The sequence below is a fragment of the Budorcas taxicolor genome, chromosome 12 (genome assembly GCF_023091745.1).
Source record: "Budorcas taxicolor isolate Tak-1 chromosome 12, Takin1.1, whole genome shotgun sequence".
Classification (NCBI taxonomy): Eukaryota; Metazoa; Chordata; class Mammalia; order Artiodactyla; family Bovidae; genus Budorcas; species Budorcas taxicolor.
In genome coordinates, this window is record NC_068921.1 from 13,731,582 (window position 1) to 13,749,174 (window position 17,593).

The 17,593-nt window shown below is 45.5% G+C and overlaps 1 protein-coding gene across 1 annotated transcript in view; it reads right to left on the reverse strand.

Moving 5' to 3' along the window:
• Positions 1-17,593, reverse strand: part of ENOX1 (ecto-NOX disulfide-thiol exchanger 1) — a 296,602-nt gene that overhangs the window by 145,768 nt on the left and 133,241 nt on the right. Inside the window, exon 7 of the mRNA XM_052649997.1 lies at positions 15,294-15,506. Within this exon, the coding sequence (XP_052505957.1) occupies positions 15,294-15,506 (213 nt within the window). The remainder of the gene's footprint in view (positions 1-15,293; positions 15,507-17,593) is intronic.

A 17,593-nucleotide genomic window follows, 5' to 3' on the forward strand; every position in this document is an offset into this window, starting at 1 on the left:
CGGCGTGGGTTGCCATTCCCTTATTCCGGGGATCTTCCCGACCCAGGGATCAAACTTGGGGCTTCTGCAATGTGGGTGCCTGCTAGGCCACTTCAGTCATGTGTGACTCTCTGTGACCCTCTGGACCATAGCCCGCCAGGCTCCTCTGTCCATGGGATTTCCCAGGCAAGAACACTGGAGTGGGTTGCCATTTCCCTCTCCAGGGGATCCGCCTGACCCAGGGATCAAACTCATGTCTCTTACGTCTCCTGCTCTGTAGGCAGATTCTTTACCATCTGAGCCACCTGCGGCCAAAACATCACCAGCAGGTGCCACGGTTCTGAACTTCCTGTCTGGATGAGGTAAAAAAATCTGATTTTGAGGGGGAATGGGATGGGGCTAGGAAGAAACACATGCTGATCAAACTGTAAAAAAAAAAAAAAAAAAAAAAGGAAAAAGAAAAGGGTCCTTTTAGCAAATTTTAAGCAAGCAGGAAATGGTGACACTCTTCAAATAAATGCTAGGATATTGGACAGTGACTTTTTAAGCTTTGTATAAATCCCACTACATTTCAGAGAACTGTAGATGCCTTTATTTAATGCATCTATTCAAAGATTCAGGGAAGTAACATAAGAAAAATCCATGAGACTATTATAATTTTAATGGTTCCTTACAATATATAGCACTCATTAGGCTTTTTAAGATCCAATAAATCACCCTGTCTAGATTATCCCTTTGGACTAAATGAAAGTAATACATGTATATATGAAAAAAGGAATAAATTGAAGTCAGAGTCTATCTTCCCATCCTGACTACTTCCCACCCAGTGTCTCTTTTTATTTCTTTACTTATATTTTTAAACTGGAGGATAATTGCTTTACAACGTTGTGTTAGTTTCTGCTGTATGACAAAGTGAATCAATTACGTGTATACATATACAGCCTCCTGCTTGAACCTCCCTCCATCCCTCTCCTCTAGGTCATCACAGAGCATGCGGCTGAGCTCTCTGTGCTGTTCAGCACGTTCTGTGTCTCTCTTTCAACTACTGTTAAGAGCCTATCTCTCCTGAGAAAATGTTATATGCAGAGTACACACTGTGTATTTTTCTATGTGCAACCTTTTTAAACTTACATAGAAGTGCTATTATATACACTGTGCTATATCTGAGCTTCCCTGGTGGCTCAGATGGTAAAGAATCTGCCTGCAATGCAGGAGACCTGCATTCGATCCCTGGATTGGGAAGATCCCCTGGAGAAGGGAATGGCAGCCCACTTCCAGTATTCTTGCCTGGAGAATTCCACAGGGTCGTGTTTGGAAATCTAGCCTTATGTGCATAATTAACAAGGCTGCAGTGGACACCCTCAAACCTATTTTCTGGCACATTCTTACGTAAATATCTTTATAAGAGATTCTTAGCAGTGGGAAAAAGATAAGGAGTACCTGAATTCTTAAGTGCTATCACCAAGTTTCATTACAATTTTCTGCTCACTAAGTGTTTTTCAGATTCTTTCTCTATCCCATGTCAACAGCTGGTCATCACGTGTTTAAATTCTGCCATTCCTGATCAATGAGAAAAGGCTTGAAGGACGTAATGGCCGGTGCTCTGAATCTGAGCCATCTACGTTTGCAGTTTCCATCATGAATCACAGAAAGATGCCTACAGATTCATCAAAGCGGCCCCTCTGTCGGCAGTTGGCTTGTCTATCATTCATCAGGAAGGCGAGAGATACAGTTTCCGGGTGTCCCTTCTTCTTTGCAACCTTCAAAATAGCGACCCTGCTTTCCTCTGGGTCACCATCAACTCCATGAGTGGTGCCAGGAAAATCAGGCAACAGTTGTTGGCTATTTCTACTTTCTTAGACTTAATTGGGCAGACACTACACTTGATTTCAAACAGTGGTTTTCAAAATGTGGATCCTGGACCAGTACCATAAGCATCACTTGAAAACTTATTAAAATGCAAGAAGCCCCTACACTTACTGATCAGAAACTCTAGGGGGTGGGGTCCAGCAAATTATTCTTCGGAAAAACATTCTCCCAGTTTTACTGAGATATAATTGACATTGTGTAAATTTAAGGTGTACCACATAATGATTTGCTATAGGTAGATATCGTGAAATGATTACCCCAAGGTTACTTAACACCCATCATCTCACCTGGGTACCATATTTTTTTCTTGTGATGAAAAATATTTAAGATTTACTGTCTTAGCACCTTTCAAGTATGCATTACAGTATTGTTAACTATCGCTGCCATGCTGTACATTTCATCCCCGGGAATTATTTATAACCAGAAGTTTGTTCCTTCGGACTGCCTTCACCACTTTCCTGCACCTCCACCCTCTGCCTCTGGCAACCACCAGTCCAGACGCTCTTTTCTAAGGTCTCCAGATCATACTCACACATAATAAAAGTTTGACAATCTCTGACTTAAAAATATTATCTCATTAAAATTTCCCAACAACTCTCCATGTATTGAATGCTATGGTTTTTCTAGTAGTCATGTATGGATGTGAGAGTTGGACCATAGAGAAGGCTGAGCACAAAAGAATTGATGCTTTCAAACTGCATTGTTGGAGAAGACTCTTGAGAGTCCCTTGGACAGCAAGGAGACCAAACCAGTCCATCCTAAAGGAAATCAAGCCTGAATATTCACTGGAAGGACTGATGCTGAAGCTGAAGCTCCAAAGCTTTGGCCACCTGATGTGAGGAGCCGACTTGCTGGCAAAGACTCTGATGCTGGTAAAGACTGAGGGCAGGAAGAGAAGGGGGCGACGGAGGATGAGGTGGTTGGATGGCATCATCGACTCAGTGGACCTGAGTCTGAGCAGACTCTGGGAGACAGTGAAGTATAGAGAAGCCTGGTGTGCTGCAGTCCATGGGGTTGCAAAGAGTTGGATATGACTGAGAGATGAACAACCATAACTCTCTGAGGCAAGAGTTATCGTTATGCCTGTTTCACTGACAAAGAAACTGAGATTCACAGAGAGGTGTCATTACCAGTCACATACTTGGCAAGTGGTAAAGTTGGGAATGGAAATAGCGTCTGGGCCACTTCACATCATGCATTTATAACCATTTGTACGTGGATCTTTACTATGAGCCCAAGTCTTATGAACACTGGGGAGCACTAGACCTTTTACAAGGCACCAAAGACAAAAAACACCAAAGATGCTGCTGGTCCTCACAGCCCGAAGGAACCCCAGTATGAGAACTGCTGGAAAGGAGGGGGCAAAAAACGTCAAAGGAGGTGGAAATGACTTTAACAACAGCTGGAGAAAAGCTTTAAGTAAGTAGAATTTTCTAACACAAAAAAGCCAAATATTTGTGTTCATGTCTAGTAAAGGACAGAAATATATGAACCTAATAGAAACAGAAGATATTAAGAAGAGGTGGCAAGAATACACAGAAGAACTATACAAAAAAAGAACTTAATGACCCAGATAACCACGATGGTGTGATCACTCACCTAGAGCCAGACATCCTGCAGTCCAATGTCTAACAGGCCTTAGGAAGCATCATGATGAGAACAAAGCTACCGGAGGTGATGGAATTCCAGCTGATCTGGATTCCAGCTATTTCCAATCCTGAAAGATGATGCTGTGAAAGTGCTGCACTCAATATGCCAGCAAATTTGGAAAACTGAGCAGTGGCCACAGGACTGGAAAAGATCAGTTTTCATTCCAATCCCAAAGAAAGGCAGTGCCAAAGAATGCTCAAACTATCACACAACTGCACTCATCTCACATGCTAGCAAAGTAACGCTCAAAATTCTCCAAGCCAGGCTTCAACAGTATGTGAACCAAAAGCATCCAGATGTTCAAGCTGGATTTAGAAAAGGCAGAGGAACCAGAGATCAAATTGCCAACATCTGCTGGATCACAGAAAAAGCAAGAGAATCCCAGGAAAACATGTACTTCTGCTTCATTTACTATGCTAAAGCCTTTAACTGTGTGGATCACAATCTAATGTGGAAGATTCTTAAAGAGATGGGAATGTCAGACCACCTGACCTGCCTGATGAGAAACCTGTACTCAGGTCAAGAAACAACAGTTAGAACTGGACATGGAATGATAGACTGGTTCCAAATTGGGAAAGGAGTACGTCAAGGCTGTATATTGTCACCCTGCTTATTGAACTTATATGCAGAGTACATCATGAGAAATGCTGGGCTGGAGGAAGCACAAGTTGGAATCAAGATTGCCAGAAGAAATATCAATAACCTCAGATATGCAGATGACACCACCCTTGTGGCAGAACGTGAAGAACTAAAGAGCCTCCTGATGAAAGTGAAGGAGGAGAGTGACAAAGCTGGCTTGAAACTCAACATTCAACCAACAAAGATCATGGCATTTGGTCCCATCATTTCATGGCAAATAGATGGGGAAACAATGGAAATAGTGACAGACTTTATTTTCTTGGGCTCCAAAATCACTGTGGACAGTGACTTCAGCCATGAAATTAAAAGATGCTTGCTCCTTTGAAGAAAAGCTCTGACAAACCTAGACAGCATATTAAAAAAGCAGATACATTACTTTGCCGGCAAAGATCTAACCAGTCCAAACTATGGTTTTTCCAGTAGTCATGTATGGATTTGAGAAGGACTGATGCTGAAGCTGAAGCTCCAATACGTCAGTGACCTGATGTGAAGAACTAAGTCATTAGTTCTTTCTAAGTCATTAGAAAAGCCTCTGTTGCTGGGAAAGATTGAAGGCAGGAGGAGAAGGGGATGACAAAGGATGAGATGGTTGGATGGCACCACCGACTCAATGGACATGAGTTTTAGCAAACTCCAGGAGTTGGTGACGGACAGGGAGGCCTGGCGTGCTGTGGTCCATGGGGTGGCAAAGAGTCAGACATGACTGAGCGACCGAACAATGATGGGGCATGAAATTGCACTGAGCCCTTTCCAATATAAAAGACACCAAGAAAGAGTCTCAGAGTTTGGAAAGAGGGTCCCTGCTCACCTGTCTGCCAGACTGCAAGCTCAAGGGAAAGCTCAAGACGGGGCTGGGTGAGAGCTTTTAGGGGTCTAGGAGTGGCAGAGGGCTTTGGGGCACCCTGGGAGGGTGGGGAGGGGCAGCGAGCCTGCGTGGCTGAGGCTGCGGCTCCACCTCTCAGCAGCTGCGCAGCCTACAGAAACCTCCCCCGGTTTGAATCCCTCGGTCAACAGAGGTGAACCAGTCAGCATCCTTCCTACCCCTGCCGTCCCACCACACAGAGGCCCGCAAACTTCTTGCGAAGGGACAGATGGCTTCTCAGTTCACATGCCGGCCTGCTCGAGTGGGGCAGGCCCACCTGAGCCGCCTGGCCCCTCCAACAGCGGTCTCCCACCGTCTGCAGCGATGCTCTCACCAGCCTCACGGGACGGTGTCCTTTCTTTGAGCACACACACTAACCTGCACTCCCTTCTCAGTTGCACGGAAAGTTGCACGGCCTTCAAGGAACTTTCCTGGCCCCTCACTTTCCCTCAGATGTAATGTGAAGGTCCTGTGGCTTTAAAAGGTCTTTAGTAAAAGATATTTCTTTTAAACATTTGATTCTTTCCAAAGTAGCTCAGAGACTGTTTCCTCACAGGAGCACCCCTGTTTCTCCTCCTCTTCCCCTCCCCCTTGTCCTGGGTAGTGGTTTCTTCCCCAGATCCTACAACTGGGCTCGGATCAATGGGGGAAAGGCTTTCATCCTTAGTGCCTGAGAGTTATATATAATATTTCCTGAACTTCTGTGTTTCAACCAACATTTGTATGTTAATTCTTAAAATCTAGCCCTCTAAAATTCTTCATTGTTCCAGAGTGTAACACGTAACTTCTCTCTCATCTTTTGCTATCCTTACATTTTAAAAGAAATGCCAATATCATAGTGTATTACTTAACCAACCATATATATAGGTAGAGGTATGGCTTCTCAGGTGGTACAGTGGTTAAGAATCCACCTGCCGACGCAGGAGACCTGGGTTCTCCAGGCAACCCAGGAAAATGGCAACCCGTTAGAGCATTCTTGCCTGTGAACAGAGGAGCCTGGTGGGCTACATGGGGGTCACAAAGTCGGATATGACCGAGTATGCATAGAAAGACAGACAGACAGATGGAGGCGATACCAAAAAGGCTCAACTCAGTTCTGGCAAGTTTCTAGAACCTTCTGCTACCTGCTTTGCTGTCCTATGAAACAGAAAACTGTGCTCTTCCTTGACTGGGAAGTTATTACAAAAGATATTGTCTCTGGATATTTTTTCCCCTAAAGCCAAGAGGTTTTTTTTTTTTTTTTTTTTTTTTTTTAATGAAACTTTCATTTGCAGCTCTGACAACACTGGCAAATACAGCCATCTGTGTAATTTAGAGGAGAAGCAGAAAACCTGGAGAGCTGCTAACGCAGTCCTGGGGAACTTTCTTCCCAAGGATGCACAACAGCAATGACCACAGACATGGGAAAACATTTTAACACTTCATAAAATTCTTTTTTTCCAACAGCAGGGACACGGGAGCCAAATTTCCCTTGGTGGAAATTTAAAAATATAAATAAATAAACTGCAAAGTTTGGCTCAGAAGTTCCTAAGGAGGAAATGATTTCGGAGAAAGCCTTTTAGGTGGGAGAAATGTGAACAAGGATGCCAATCTGCCTGAAAGGGGGGCGTCGAGGTTTAGAGGGAGATCAGACACCCCTCACATTTCACTCCAGCCCTCTGCGTGCTACCTGGCACTTAATAGGGACCCAGTAAATATCGTGGATGGGTATCATCACTCATTCAGACGCCGGAGGCTTTTACGATTTCAGTCAAGAAAACAGATGAGGATGGGCCAGAGGAGATGCAAGGTGCAGCCTCTCTGATATGAATTTTGGCCGATCAATAGTCACACATGATCTCAGGGGGCAAATGTGGCTTACAGCTCACAGTGCCACCTGGAGCTGTAACCCCGCAGTGGGGCAGAGTCGGGACTGGCGCGAGTGGGGGGCACCCTCCGATCCTCTGTTCTGTGATCAGCTCAGGAGCCACTGACATCCTGGCTGGGTCCTGGCAGGTGCTGGCTGTGTGCAGACATTCAGGGGTGTTCAGGGGCCGAAGCTGTCGATACAACACATGCATGCGTGCGTGGTCAGTTGTGCCCGACTTTGTGATGCCGTGGACTGTAGTCTGCCTGCCTCCGCTGTCCACAGGGCTTCCCAGGCAAGAATACTGGAGTGGGTTGCCGTTTCCTACTCCAGGGGATCTTCCTGACCCAGGGATCGAACCCCTTCTGCCCCATCTACTGCACTGGCAGGAGGATTCTTTAGCACTGAGTCACCTGGGAAGCCCGTTGACAGGATAAGGACAGCAGGATTTTCAGAGTGGGAAGAGAATCCTACGGGATCGTCTGGTCAGACATTTTACCCATAGAGATGGCAAAACAAGACTCAATGAGCTTCAAGATCTTTCCTAAAGTCACCTGCCTAACTTACGATCCAGCTGGGACTAGAATCAGGATCTCCTGGTGCCTAGCTGAAAGTCTTTCCACTGTTTTTGAGATCTAAGACGAGGTGGATGCCATTCCCTATCATAAAGGCACAAAGCAAATTTGCATGATGGTTCTAACCTTCCCAATTGGCAGGTTAAAACAATATGAATAACAATTCTATACTACTACTTCTACAAAATTCTCAACTACGGTACCCTCTGTATTTCACTTTTAAGGGGAAGGGTATATTAGAGCAAAGCCAGAAGAGATCACGGCTTACCTCAAAACCCAGCATTGAGAATGAGTTTTAGGTTAACAGCTTCCATTGCAATTTCCAATCTTCAGTTTCGTCTACCATATCTGATCAACAACCAACACTTGTACTGAGGTGCTTACAAGTATCTCGTCTGAAAGTGGTGCAGCGAGGTGAGAAAAGAGAACAGCAGATGGCCTGTCTTTGGTTAGCCTAAAAGCGCGCTAGAGGGAAAAACCAAACCCCCCAAACCTGATGCTTAGAAAATCATCAAATGCTCAAGTGGACAGTAAACAAGCGCCACGGAAGGAAGGAGAGAGGGTGGTGGAGATGTGTAGAAAAGACAGGAAAAGTTCACAGAGGAGGTGTGATAGGAGCTTCGATTTTGATCGGACAGGAGACAGGGAGGAGGTCCAAGCATGGAGGTGAGAGAGAGGGTTGCGCTAGAGGCAAAGGCTTCCTTTCCTAACCATGTTGCAGCATTTCTATTCGGTGTGATGCCAGCACACTTCTTTACCCCCACCTGCAAACTATAAATTCGTATTTATAACATCCTTCTCTGATCATTTTCAGCTTTCATAAACACACATCACACAAAGAAAGTGAACTGTCTGAGAGGCCAAGAGTCTCGGTTTCTAAGCTACCGACAGACTGCTAAATGGTGGGGGCCCAAGAGGTCTGCTCGCAGAGACTCAGTTTCCTCTTCTCTAAAATGAGAAGGTTTGGGCCGACAAGTGTCTGAAGTGCCCTCCAGGTCTGACACTCAATAATTTCTACTTTTCTGTTCTGCTTGTTAATATTTATGGCATGTACTTATAAAAAACAACAACAACAACAACAACAACACAAAACTTTATTTTGTATTGGGGTAGAGCCAGTTAGGGGCTTCCTGGGTAACTCAGTTAGTAAAGAATCCGCTTGCAATGCAGGAGACCCTGGTTTGATTCCTGAGTTGGGAAGATCCCCTGGAGAAGGGACAGGCTACCCACTCTAGTACTCTTGGGCTTCCCTGGTGGCTCATATGGTGAAGATTCCACCTGCAATGTGGGAAACCTGGGTTCCATTTCTGGGTTGGGGAGATCCCCTGGAGGAGGGCATGGCAACCCACTCCAGTATTCTTGCCTAGAAAATCCCATGGACAGAGGAGCCTGGGGGGCTACAGTCCAAGGGGTCGCCAAGAGTCAGACACAGCTGAGCAACTAAGCATGTACACAGAGCCAATTAGCAATGCTGCGGCAGTTTCAGCTGAAAGGGGAAGGGACTCAGCCACATATACACATGGATCCATTCTCCCCCAAACTCCCCTCCCACTCAGGCTGCCACATAACATGGAGCAGAGCTCCCCTGCATGACAGGCGGCTTCTTCACCGCTGACTCACGAGGAAAGCCCTCCACGATGGCACATCTTAGCATCACTAGGCCCTTCTCCATCACCATCTGCTTCCTGTTTGCCTTTTCCCCACCTTCCTCGCTTCCCCATCTCCTCTCTCACCGAGAAGTGTGCTGGGAAAGTCCCAGAGTGGCATGATCACGGAGTGTTTAAATTTTCATCAGACGTGTGTGTGCGTGTTGTAACAAGGCATGCACAATTGATCATCTTGGCATGCATATTAATAATTGAGGGCCGTAGAACATGCTTCCTCAACTTTATAAACAGTTTCTCTCTGAGCTTTGAAATGACAAGCTTTGCTCGTAACTGAAAAACTGAACGCAGGCAGGCAGGCCTATGGGGAGTTTCCTCTGAGGTATTAATATTTAAAAAGCGAAGAAGATCAAAACCTGAAAGTCCCTCAGTTGGGAAACCAGGAGGAGTTTGGGCCCAATGGGCAGGTTAAGAGATGACATAAAGATGAGAAAAGGATGATGTGAGAACAAAATAACATAAGGATAAGATGATTCACCTGTGCTGAATTGTTTTTTTCCCTTTCTTTATATCTAGTAAATGAGAATCTATCCAGCTGGCCTTGAAAGGAAGGGAAAGACCCAGGGGCCCCAGCAGGATAAGGAGGCTCTCATCTAAACATCTTTGAAAACTGCACATTCAGAGGTGGAAAATGATCCAAAATAGGGGTGGATGCTGCACTCCCAAAACTCTTGGTTGGGTTTGGCTGCCGCCCTTTGACACTCTACACCAGGACCCACATGGAGACAATTCCTATTGGATTATAGTTACACCGCCCACCCTGGGGTGAAGGCCGGAGATAGGAAGAAAGTCAGAACTTAAATAAATGTTGGAGGAACTGAATAGCAACAAAGCTAGAAGGGAACTGCTGGCCTCTGATGCAGACCTTGAAATAAATCACAACTTTACATTATTATTCATGGCTCTTGATTTTTTCCCCCTTGAGCAAATGCTATTTGTTCAAATATGAAAACAAGGACAAATGTGATCAGCAAAGCAAGGAGATACACGCATTCAACCCAGCTTAATGGACTAACATTCCATGGAATTTCCCTTTCCCTATTCAACAAAATCTATATAGGCATCCACACTTTTACTGCACTTGGACCTTTGTAATGTACCTGAATTTTCCTGGAAGTTGTTAGGTGGATACCTCCTTCAATGCCAGGCCAACCCCACTTACTGTAATAAGTTAGCTCAACAATAGACCTGCTCCCAAACTACCTATGAACAACTCCCTGAGACTTGGCTTTCTAATGGACAGGCTCCCATGGAATGCTAGGACAGTTGTGGGCATCTTTTAAGTGGAAGGAAGACACTGCTAAATAACCCAGCAGATTTCCAGCCACTTTGCAGAGTGAAAGCTGAGATGTCACTCTTGAATCTTAGTGCTTTACAATCTTAATCTAATTCTAAAGGAGAAAGCCAAATGGGATTCTCGTGGTGTCTGCCAGGAATATTAAAGCTGACAAATGGGGGGTTTAACTTGTTCTGCTTTTGGAAAATTTGACAAGTATGAAGACTGCTGTGGACTTCAGCAGCTATTACTTTACAGGCAGCTCTATGGATACCAAACTCAGCCTGCAGCCAGCTGGGGAAGCAGAACACGTGGTGGAGACTGACAAACATCAACTCCACCAGACCTGAGACAAGATCTATTTCAAAATTCAAAGGCGGAGGAAATGTACACATACCTACCACGTTAGCCTGGTTACCACTACCATTTTCATGATGAATTTCATGTTAGAATCTGGATCCCTTTTGCATCTGGGGAATTGTCATCTTTGTAACAGCACAAAGAAATGAATGGAAAATTCTGGTTGTTCAGTGAGCTGTACAATGCTCCTGTTCTATCTCAGAGGTTTAACTCCAGCTGAGGCCCACATTGAAAGGATCTGCCATCTTCAAGTCACCCTCAAGGGCCCTGGCTGTTGAGGATTCACTCGAAGGCCTCTCAGGCCTTCCGGCTGAGGTATGTAGCCCTTGGACAGCCCTGGGCGCCGTCTAGTTCACCTGGGCTTTTCACCATCTCTGTTGGCTGCCGAAATACTTCCGGGATCAAATTATAGGGTTAAGGAGGAATCTCTCAAACAGTAACAGGGAGATGGGGAATGCAGAGGCTGTCAGACAGTGACAAGTGGGAGATGTCAATGTGAACTCTGGTGTTTATTTTGCTACCTCAACTCTCCTTATATCTTCTGGCCTGCGACCAAGTCTGGTAAAATACAGCAATGTCCAACAGAAGCATAGCTGGTGAGCTCTTTGTTCAATTTGTTTGATTACACATGCAAGGTGAAAACTCTACAGACAGGCTGACAAGCTCTTCTAGGAGGTTCCTGGAAATGTCTTAGCTCACTGTTTCAGGCTTACTTCCTTTCTTCCTTCCAATGTACTCATTCATTCACTCACTCACTCACCCATGGAATATTTCTTGCGTATTTCCACATCCCAGGCGCCTGATATAGATCGGTGACTAAGAGACACATGTCTTCCCTTTGTGGCGCTTCTAATAATCATCATAACCAGACAAATTATTAAATTATACCCATTTGGATGGGCTTCCCAGGTGGTGCTAGTGGTACAGAACCTAACCGCCAACACAGGAGACATAAGAGATGCAGGTTCCATCACTGGGTCGTGAATATCCCCCTGGAGGAGGGCATGGCAACCCACTCCAGTATTCTTACCTGGTGAATCCCATGGACAGAGGAGCCTGGTAGACTACAGTCCATGGAGTCACAAAGGGTCAGACACAACTGAAGTGACTTAGCATGCACCCATTTGGATAAGTGCTCTGAGGGACTGATGAAATATGAATGGTGAGCCTGCTAGGAGAGGGGAGATCAGGAAGGCCTCTCTGATAGGATGGCCTTACAGCCAGGACTGAAAGGATGAGAAGGATTCAAGATTGCAGATTGCAAGGACGAGAACATCAGACAGAAGGAACGGATGTGTAGAGGCTCAGAGATGGGAGGTAGCTTTGATGGGCTCAGCAGGAAAAAGGCCAATGGAGATGACACCTCGTGAGTCGAGCGAAAGCTGACGCAGAAGAGGCAAGCACAGTGAGCTTGAGGCTTGGGAAGATGAATGTTATTTTAAGTGCAATGGGAATCTACTCAAGGGATTTCAGTGGAGAAGATGTGCTCTGAATTATGTCAGATGATGTGTGAAAAACAGATTGAGCTGGAGTAAGGTGGAAAGGGAAGAATCACACATGGCAGAAACTGAAAAATGTCTGCCGGCAGCCATTCTCCCCTCCTTCCTTACCTGAACTCCAGTTTTATTCTGGAGGGCAATGGGTCCAGTCAAGAGTCTATTTCCCATTTTCCTTGTATAAATAGCTTGGCATGGCTACATGTAATACTTCTGCACAACAAGACACAAATAGAAGCCTGTTGGGGACTTTTTGGCAAGTTTTGCTTTTCTGATTTAAAGGTACAACCTTTTCCTCTTTCTTTCCTCCTCTCCTTTTTCTTCTGTGATTCCAGCTTGTAAAAAAGAAGTGATGGCAGGAGAAACAGCAGCCCTCTTAGACAACTACCTAAGAAAGCTAATAACGTCACAGAAACCTCAGGCCTGGTGGTCTTCAACTACCAAACCAGTGCCAACAATCTGGGTTTCACTGTTTGTAAAATGAAAACTCTCCATTTGTTAACATCAAGTTTGATGGGGTGTTTCTATTACTCCCAGGTGGACACCATCTTCGTTCAGGCAGCCTGCACTTGAATGGCTATAATAAAAATGAAGAAAAGTGGGCCAATTTGAATGTTGAAACAACGGGATTTCCCGATAGCCTAGATGGGCTTTGGTGGTGGGAGATGGTGGGTGTGAAAAGTCCTCAACAGGATCTGGGTCTGAGAATTAGCAAAATGGGAAGGAAAAACCCAAAGAGGGGCAGGTTTGAAGATTAAAAGCAAGAATTGAACTTTTGATATTGTACAGGTAAGGTGCCTAAGCAGTGTCTATGAGAGTAATCTCCATTCCTATGATTTCCATGAGACGGGATCTTCTTCCAAAATCCCTGGCCTTGCTCTGGCCCTTCATTCTCTCCTTTTCAGGGAGGGAGAAAGTACACCCGCTTGCCTGGACAGAATACAGTGAACCCTTGACTAACACGGGTTTGAGCTGTGTGGGTCCACTCACATATACTGTACTGCAATATGGCATCATCCATGCTTGGATATGGAAGCCTGGACAGGGAGGGCCGGCTGCAAAGCTACACTCGGATTTTTCATCACACAGAGGCTCTGTGCCCCAAACCCCTGTACGTCACTCGAGGGTCACCTGTACTCATTCCCGTCAGCTTCTCCACACGTGATGTGGCACAGGCTCCATGGGAAGAAGCCTGTGGTCCTCAGTGCTGCCTGTGGCCGGAAACTCAACCCCCAGGTCCGCATCAGGAGGCCCACCACGTCGGCAGATCTCAGTCCCACGATCCGGTTCAGCCTTGATCAGGAGTAACAAGCTGGTGTTCGTGTCCCCACGTGCTAGACCTCTCTGTCTGTCTCTCAGTGGTTTCACACCTTGGCCCGCTTCTACCTCTGTAAGGTTGGACATGTCCTGCTCACTCAGCCACATGATCGCGTGCTTGTTTTTAACAGGGGCTTCTTGCAAAAGATACTGCCAGAAAAAATGAAAGCCCTCCCCTATTCTAACACCTTCCTATATTCCTTGTGAGAGTCAAGGATCAAATCTTCCCTTCCCAGTGGGATGATAAACTGCATAGGAATGAGGATTTATTTAAAACTGATGCTAGTAAGCAAAGGGTAATCGATGATCATTCTACTGTTCAGGCAGCTGGCTTCTTGCCTCAACTTTGCAGAGGTCGTATTATTAGAATTGGTGTGGCCTTTCCCGCTCTTTGCTACCAACCCACCCTACCCCTCCTCCACCTACTAAATCCATTCTGTTTCTTTCCTTTACAGGTGGTCTGGGTATTAGTGTATTTATCCTAGCTCTAGTAACCCAAACTTCAGAACAGCTGGGCACACACAGTCAGGTAAAAGGTCATTGCTCACCATTAGGGAATCTAGGGAAGGTGGTCTGATGGTGACCTCTATGAGATATACCAGTTCTATTGTTCCTGTAAAGACAGGTGTCCTAGGTTGGTGTCATGCTGGATATCTGGTCACTTATCAGAGTTTACGTTTGGGAGTTATCTGATGCTGCAGCAAAAATGGTCTTTCGACAACAAAGTCAAATAAAACACATTTACAGCGAGGCTTCTGGGTTTTCCCTCCCTTTTCTCTTTCCATCCTTTCAGGCACATTATTGCTGGAGTTTATACAGATGAAAGAGGTGATGGGTATTTTGGCATAGTGTATCATTGAAAATAATACTTATCCTCAGAATGGGTATGTAAATTGCATGTGTCGCCGTCCTGTGTGGGACCTTGCACCTGGTGTGGAAGGGAGCGTGGCATTGTCACAGTGCCAATAAGTGGCTTTTACCAGGCGAGGGCACATCAGCAGCTGTGATGCACGCGGCCACAGACGTAGAGAGCACGCCCATAAAAATAAAAAAAAAAAAAATCCGTCCTTTTTTTGAATAGAGCCCTGGGTAATTACCCTAACCATTGTTCTATGAGAAAGCCTTGTTTACACCCTTTCATCAGTATAGGATCTAGACGGGAACTATCACCGGCATTAAGCGGTGAAGGCAATTTGCTTTTTCAATGAAGAAAAGAACCAAAAAATAATAATAATAGTGCAGAAAGATCTCTGCTCCTGAGTCGCCCATGTTCACAGCCAAGGCTCACCTCACATAAAAAGGATCCTGAGGAGGAGTCTGTCTGGCCTTCCTCCTAAACAGAGCCCCAGGATAACGAGTGACAGTGTGTCCTGGGGCTGCGTCTACTGTCAGCGCAGGGAGGACGTGGGCTCTGTGTACCCAGCCCACGGGGGAGGGTGGCTGCCCTGAGGGGTGGTGTGGACTGCGCAGGGTCCAGCAGGCATGGGAGCATCTGTCCACCCCGCCCTGGGGCCCAGACGGGGTGTTCTGCGGAAAGGCTACAGAAACGTTGCTCACCTTGAGAAGTAAGCTCTCAGGGCGGGGTCCGTGTTCCTCCAAGATGCCACAGAACATGAAACTGGTTATGAGGTTTGGCCATTCGGTATGGAATAAGATGGGAAACTATGGGACTACTTACCCCCAAATGGGAAAAAAAAATGAGTACACAAGGAAAGGCAACATCACGACAAAAGGAGATGGCCCCCAGAAGTCTTACTTACATTGAGTGAGGATGCCAGTTAAGGCATTTTTGAAATTCTCCTTGGCCTCCTCCATCTCCTGCTCATGGGTGGCCTTCTCGTTCATCAGCCGGCGCACGTGGCTGTTGGCCGACTGCACCATGGAGTAGAAGTGGTTTGCGGACCGCCGGTTCACCTCCCCTCGCTCGATCCAGGACAGCAGCACCGTGATGGCCTCTGAAAATTTGCTATCGTCTGCAAGGGAAGACCACCAAGTTCAAATCACGCCAAGGCAAGGTCTTGGTTTTCACTTCGGGTCCTCTCCAAAGGCATAGCACGGTCCATCCTGTGTATATGTGAGTGTGTGTTAGTCGCTCAGTCGTGTCCGACTCTTTGAGACCCCATGGACTGTAGCCCGCCAGGCTCCTCTGTTCATGGAATTCTCCAGGCCAGAATACTGGAGTGGGTAGCCATTCCCTTCTCTAGGAGATCTTCCCAACCTAGGGATCTAAGCCGGGTCTCCCACATTGCAGGCAGATTCTTCACCCTCTGAGCCATATGGTCACAACTTGACCTTGTGAGCTTTCCTGCAACTAATGGTTCCATCATCACTTAGCTTCTCTTTCCTCGTCTAACTGCACCGCACTGCAAAGCCCCCCAAGAAACAAAGAGTGGCTTACCCTCATACTACAAACTTGGTGAGCTCAGTTTTAGAAGGTCTGTTCTGGGGATCCTTTGAAATATGACACAACTGCAATCTTCCACCAAACCCAGATTTCTCTTTCTCAAGACTGGCTCAAAAACCTGTTACCTGTTTGGCCTCCCGTTCATTTCCTTATTCTTTTATTGGTAACGGCATACAGCAATATCAGTTTTCTGACTTAGAATCTGCTGAATTATGGTCAGGATGTGGATGACGGGTGAAATTACTTTTAAAACTAGTCATGATGTAAGATATTGTTCCCAAGGTAGTAGTAGCAATAGGTCAATTCTTGTTCTGCTGCAGTTCAAAACCAATTTCACTTTAGGTTTACTATAACGTATTTGATTATGGTGAAAACTAGACCATTTCCATGCTTTCAACAAAAGAGGACCTGTTCCTGGAGGGTGTGGGGGTCAGTGTGTGTGTTGGGCAAGGCTGCTAGAAATCCATTTGTATTTGATTTAGGAGTAAGGGGCTTGGGGTAGGGGACAGGAGGTTCTACCTGTAAGTAAGTGATAAAGTTCATTTCAAAAGAAAGCAAATAGACTTGCCTGTTTGCAAACAGTTCCTGGAGCAGATCTCTGTTGTATGGCTTAGAGGTGGGAAAAAAGCAAGTTTGGAGGTGATTAATTGGAACTGGAAGTTGTATGTCAGTTATTACAACATAAATCAGTCCTACTGCTGCAAGTACTGGGGTTGTCTAAACTTGAGAAGTCTTTCATTTTTGTATTTTTCTACCCTCTAAAAACATAATTTATGAAAAATATCCTAGAAGTGAACACATTATAAATTAATTATACTTCATTAAGAATTATTGTAAAAATAAAGAAAACAAAAATATCCTACATTTTCCAAGTAAATTGAGTAGAGTCTGGGTTCTAAAAATCAGGAGGAAAATTAAGACTAAAAGATTCAGATACTTACTCATTTATTTGACAAATACAGCGCGGTTACTATGTTCCCTTCATTAGAGGAACACCAGAGACATCCTTATACACTGTGTATGTGTGTGTATTATTGTTTATATATACTGGTCATATATACATACACACACATCCAAATTCACACACACACACATACATACATACATGCACGCACACTCCAGATGAACAGATAGAGAGTGATTCATATTTAGTAAAGGAATCTTATTTTATTTTACTACCCAGATGTTTCCTAATCAACCACTGTTAGTATTTTACACCCAAAAGAAGCCTGCATTTGCACAGCGCTTTCTGAGTTTTAGGCTCCCCTGGTGGCTTAGAGGTTAAAGAGTCTGCCTCCAATGTGGGAGACCTGGGTTCAATCCCTGGGTTGGGAAAATCCCCTGAAGAAGGAAATGGCAACCCACTCTAGTACTCTTGCCTGGAAAATCCCATGGACGGAGGAGCTTTGTAGGCTGCAGTCCATGGGGTCACTAAGAGTCGGACATGACTGAGCGTCTTCACTTTCACTTCTGAGTTTTGCAGAGCGCTAGGAAAAAAACCCTTAATCTCTTTTCTCCCAGGCATCCCCTCCCAGACTCGGACACGACTTCACGGCTGCGGCTGCTGCTTGCCCCACAAGTACGTGCACTGTACGCAGGCAGGCTAGCCTGATCCGTGCCTGTGGAGCGGGTTCTGCCTTCTCCAGGCTGGAAATC